Source organism: Bos mutus, unplaced genomic scaffold (assembly GCF_027580195.1).
Source record: "Bos mutus isolate GX-2022 unplaced genomic scaffold, NWIPB_WYAK_1.1 CTG326, whole genome shotgun sequence".
In the NCBI taxonomy this organism is placed as follows: domain Eukaryota; kingdom Metazoa; phylum Chordata; class Mammalia; order Artiodactyla; family Bovidae; genus Bos; species Bos mutus.
The window spans coordinates 70,047-74,805 of record NW_027219816.1 but is presented as its reverse complement, the minus strand read 5'-3'; the positions used below and the strand labels follow the sequence as shown (position 1 = coordinate 74,805).

Below are 4,759 nucleotides of genomic sequence, written 5' to 3'. Positions count from 1 at the left end.
TTTCGAAGGGTTGGGTTGCTTTTCTGGGTGCCTGATGTCCTCTGCCGGATTTTGTGGGATTTACTCGATGTTTAAATGCTCTTTTGATGAATTTGTGGGGGAGAAAGTGTTCTCCCCGTCCTACTCCTCTGCCATCTTGGCTCCTCCCCCTATATTTAAAATTTTAATACAAGCTTTAAGAGGTAAAGAAAATGCCATGTATAAAGTTATTTTCATTTCTGAGTCAATACATTTAAGTATTTTATAAACATATTTCATTCTTTATATCTCCAATACTATACACACATTCACAAACTTTGTTTTCCAAATTTCAGAGAAGATGCATGTAATTCTATGAATTGATAAAATAAATTTATTAAAATCATTTTATTAAAAGTGATTAGTACAGATATTATTAACCTGAGTTTTTAGTTTGGCTTTTTAAAAATTGACTTATGCATAAAATCACTTCTGATTTCTAGTCTCAGTTTCTCATGTGAAAAGGACTACACAGAATGAAATAATTTGTCCTATACTTAGAAGCTCTAGAATTCATTGAATTCATGTGGATGTTGGTAAGGGAAGAATTGACTGATTGACTGCTATAGGGCTAAATAATGTGAAATTAGCATGACCAATGTTTTATTTCTATGGCCTTTCTCACAGCAGCCTTTACCTCTTTGTTTCTCAGACTGTAAATCAGTGGGTATAACATGGGAATCACTAGTGTATAGAACACTGAAATCACCTTCTCTTGTTCTACAGAATACTGGGAACTTGGCTGAATGTAATTAAAACTCAAGGTGCTGTAGAATATGGTCACAGTGGTCAGGTGAGAGGCACAGGTGGAGAAGGCTTTCTGTCTGCCTGCTGCTGAGCGGATCCTCAGGATAGCAACAGCAATGAAGGTGTAGGAAATGATCACAATCAAGAAGGTGGCCATGGCAATGACTCCAGAGGAGGTTAGGAGCAACAGCTCGTTCATGGAGGTATCAGAACATGACAACTTCAGCAGTGGGGACATCACAGAAGAAGTGACTGATGACATTGGACCTGCAGAAAGACAATCTCCCAAAGCTGATGGTGTGGGTCAGTGAGTTAATCATTCCACCAATGAGTGATCCAGTGACCAGTCCTACAGACTTCCTCTTAGACATGGCTGCAGCATAAAGCAAAGTGTTGACAATGGCTACATAATAGTCATAAGCCATCATGGACAGCAAGAAGCCTTCTGTGGTGATGAACACCCCAAAAAACAAATGCTGCACTATGCAGGCAGAGAAGGAGATGGTTTGCCTCACAACTAGGAAGCTGATCAGCAATTTTGGTGCAATAACAGATGAATAACAGGCATCCACAGATGAAAGGCAGCTGAGGAAAAAGTACATGAGTGTGTGGAGCTTGGGGGTGACTTGGATTAAGAAGATCATCATGCCCAGATTCCCCACCAAAGTAATAGCATAAATCACCAGGAACAACACAAATAAAACAACTTTCAGTTCAGTATTGTCTGTCAGTCCCAAAAGAATAAATTCAGTAACAACCGTAAAATTCTTTGCAGCCATTTAATTCCTTAATCTTGAAATCTGTAAGTAAAACAGATGTGGGGATTAGAATGTATACAGGAGAATCTGGTGTTTAATATTAAAGACTTAGAGAGATATGTATAGGCTTCTGTCCTTGGAAAAATAAATTATTTTGCCAAACAAAATATTTATGTATTTATTTTTATTTTTTTTCATTTAGTGCTAGTTATAATTCTACTCCATAAGCAAATATATGAAAATTCATTTGGCTCTCAAAAATCTAATTCTGTCTCCAAGTGTCTGCCTCTATGAGAAAGTGATACTGGCTTGAAGGACACTGATGGAAAATATAAGGAATTCACAAAATTAAACTTTATCCTTCTTTAAAAGCCTTCATTTTTAAAGGAGTAAATTACAAGAAGATCTTTAGTCAGCTGTACTATTATCTTCATTGTTAATCTATAAAAGCACTATGATATAGCCAGATTAAAGCAAAGCTGTGAGATGGAGTCCTGACCTCCAAAGATGCCATGATGCTCTTTAAGGTGCATAAATCTCTGGCCTCTTATGACACTTCTTATAAGCATCACAGAGAGAGACCCTCAGTGAAATCACACAAGGGTGAGACTCAGAACATAGAAAATAAGATCTTGTCTAAACAGAGCAGTTAAAAGCTGTTATATATTACATGGGGCTTTTTAGCTACATCTGTTGTTATATAAATTTTTATACATAATATTTAACTATTTATTATAAACATTCACATATAAACATATATATATATATATATATACATATACATAGAAAAGATAAAATGTAAAATGTGGAATAACACAATCATTTATTGTTCTGGAATGTTTTTTGTAGCCTTTATATAATTCTATGTATAAAATTTAAATGTGGCTCAGTTGTGTCTGACTCTTTGCGACCCCATGGACTGTAGTCTACCATGTTCTTCTGTCCATGGGATTTTTCTAGGCAAGAGTACTGGAGTGGGTTGGCATTTTCTTCTTCAGAGGATCTTCCTGACTCAGGGATCGAACCCAGGTCTCCCACATTTAGGCAGATGTATATATTTATATTTATATATGTGTATGCTGTGCTGTGCTTAGTCTTTCAGTTTTACCCAACTCTTTGTGAGCTCAGGAACCATTGCCCACCAGTCTCCTCTGTCGTTGGCATTCTCCAAGCAAGAATACTGGAGTTGGTAGCCATTCTCTTCTCAACCCAGGGATTGAATTGGTCTCTCTCTCTCTCTCTAATATATATATATATATATATGTGTGTGTGTGTGTGTGTGTGTGTGTGTGTGTGTGTGTATGTGTTAGTAAAACAGCACTATGAAATGAAAGTCACTCAGTCAAGCCTGACTCTTTGTGAGCCCAGGGAGTGTATCCTGTCAGTCTCCTCTGTCCTTGGAATTCTCCAGGCAAGAATACTGGAGGGGGTATCCCATTTTCTTCTTGACCAGGGACTGAATCCAGGTCTCTTGCATTGCAGGCAGATTCTTCACAGTTTGAGCCACCACGGAACACTATGGTTTTCTAAATCCAGTTTCTATTCCTTAGGTAGCTTGGTTACTTAGGCTTTTTAGTCCATTGTACCAGGCTTCTATGCTATGTGAGTGCTCTGTCATTTCTGACACTTTTCAACCCCACCAGGCTCCTCTGTCCATGGGATTTTCCAGACAAAAATACTGAAGGGAGTTGTCATTTCCTCCTCCAAGGACTCTTATGGATTCAGGGATGGAACTTGTGTTTCTTTTGCCTTCTACATTGACAGGCAGATTCTTTACCACCATACTGCCTAGGAAGCCCCACTATGCTTATATAAGAATCAATACATCCATAAGAGGATAGGGCTCTCCATATATTTTTAGATATAAAGAAATAAACACAATGATAAAATTTGGTTTATCTATGTCAATTCTATTAATTTATTTTAATAAATAATTCAACTGCCACAAAAGTGAAGTAGTTGGCATCAGCTCAATCTACAATTAAAATATATTGCTGTCATTTATTGATTTATTGACTTTGGGAAGGTCGTTTATCTTCTTTCATACTAGTACAATCACACCTACATCACATGATTACTGAAAATAGATACTATGGAAAAATGCTAGGTTTTGCTTTGAGTTAAAAATAAGTGGTCGCAGAACTGGAGAAGCGGAGTAAGAGGGAGCAGTATGTCTGCGGAAGTCCCCGAGGCAGCGTCCGCGGAGGAGCAGAAGGAAATGGAAGATAAAGTGACTAGTCCAGAGAAAGCTGAAGAAGCAAAATTAAAAGCAAGGTATCCTCATCTGGGACAAAAGCCTGGAGGTTCCGATTTTTTAAGGAAACGATTGCAGAAAGGGCAAAAATATTTTGATTCTGGGGATTACAACATGGCTAAAGCAAAAATGAAGAACAAGCAACTTCCTACTGCAACCCCGATAAGACAGAGGTCACTGGTGACCACATTCCCACTCCACAGGACCTTCCTCAACGGAAACCATCTCTTGTTGCTAGCAAACTGGCTGGCTGATTAAAAAGAGCTGAACTGCATGAATCTTCTAATGCCCATTATTTCTCCTTAATATGTTACTCCTCTGCTTTTTATTTCCTTTTACTCCATGTGTCATTTGAGAGTGATGGCTTTGCAGGTAGCGGTAGTGTGTGCTGCTATTTTAAGGGAATATACATGTGTAGAGTTTTTGATTAGTTTAACAGTGCACTGATGAAAAGAACATGTTAGAGCAACATAAAGTAATCTACTTGAAAATAATTGTATATATTACCTAACTCCTAGTGTAGGGCTGGATCCAACAAGTAACTAACAAGTTTTGCAGTTTAAATGTTGGCTTTCTTTAATTCATCTTAATTATAGCTTTGTATGTTACTCTTATTTAATATAACCTCTACTGTTGGTTTCTTCTGGATTTTCCTTTTGGGTTTTGTAAACAGAAGTTTAAGACCACAAGTTAGAAGAGAGGTCATATATTTCAAACACAAATAAATGGGGCTCCAAAAGATTTGTATCCTGTGCTTGAACGTGAATGGCCTTAAATCTGTTTCGGCTTTAACAATAGAATTTTACTTGGGCAATATTTGCCCATTCTGGTGTAACTTATGTGACTCTATTGCTTAACAGCTGCTGTTGAAGCTAGTATTCTTATTCAGTTCTATAGTGTTCAGAATACCTTTTGTCATTGAAGATGTGAATGAAGTGTGCATGTGCATCGACTGTTGAATTCACTTTTGTGCCATTTTTGT

The 4,759-nt window shown here is 37.4% G+C and overlaps 2 protein-coding genes across 2 annotated transcripts; one reads left to right on the top strand and one right to left on the bottom strand.

The window, feature by feature from the left end:
* Positions 1-604: 604 nt before the first annotated feature.
* Positions 605-1,544, bottom strand: LOC102276992 (olfactory receptor 5J3-like). The gene is given in 2 exon segments (XM_014483302.2): positions 605-995; positions 997-1,544. Coding segments are annotated over 2 exon segments (939 nt in total).
* Positions 1,545-3,662: 2,118 nt separating this feature from the next.
* LOC102287897 (cAMP-regulated phosphoprotein 19) lies at positions 3,663-4,529 on the top strand. The gene is given in 2 exon segments (XM_005911274.3): positions 3,663-3,931; positions 3,934-4,529. Coding segments are annotated over 2 exon segments (336 nt in total). The 5' UTR covers positions 3,663-3,693; the 3' UTR covers positions 4,032-4,529.
* Positions 4,530-4,759: the final 230 nt, after the last annotated feature.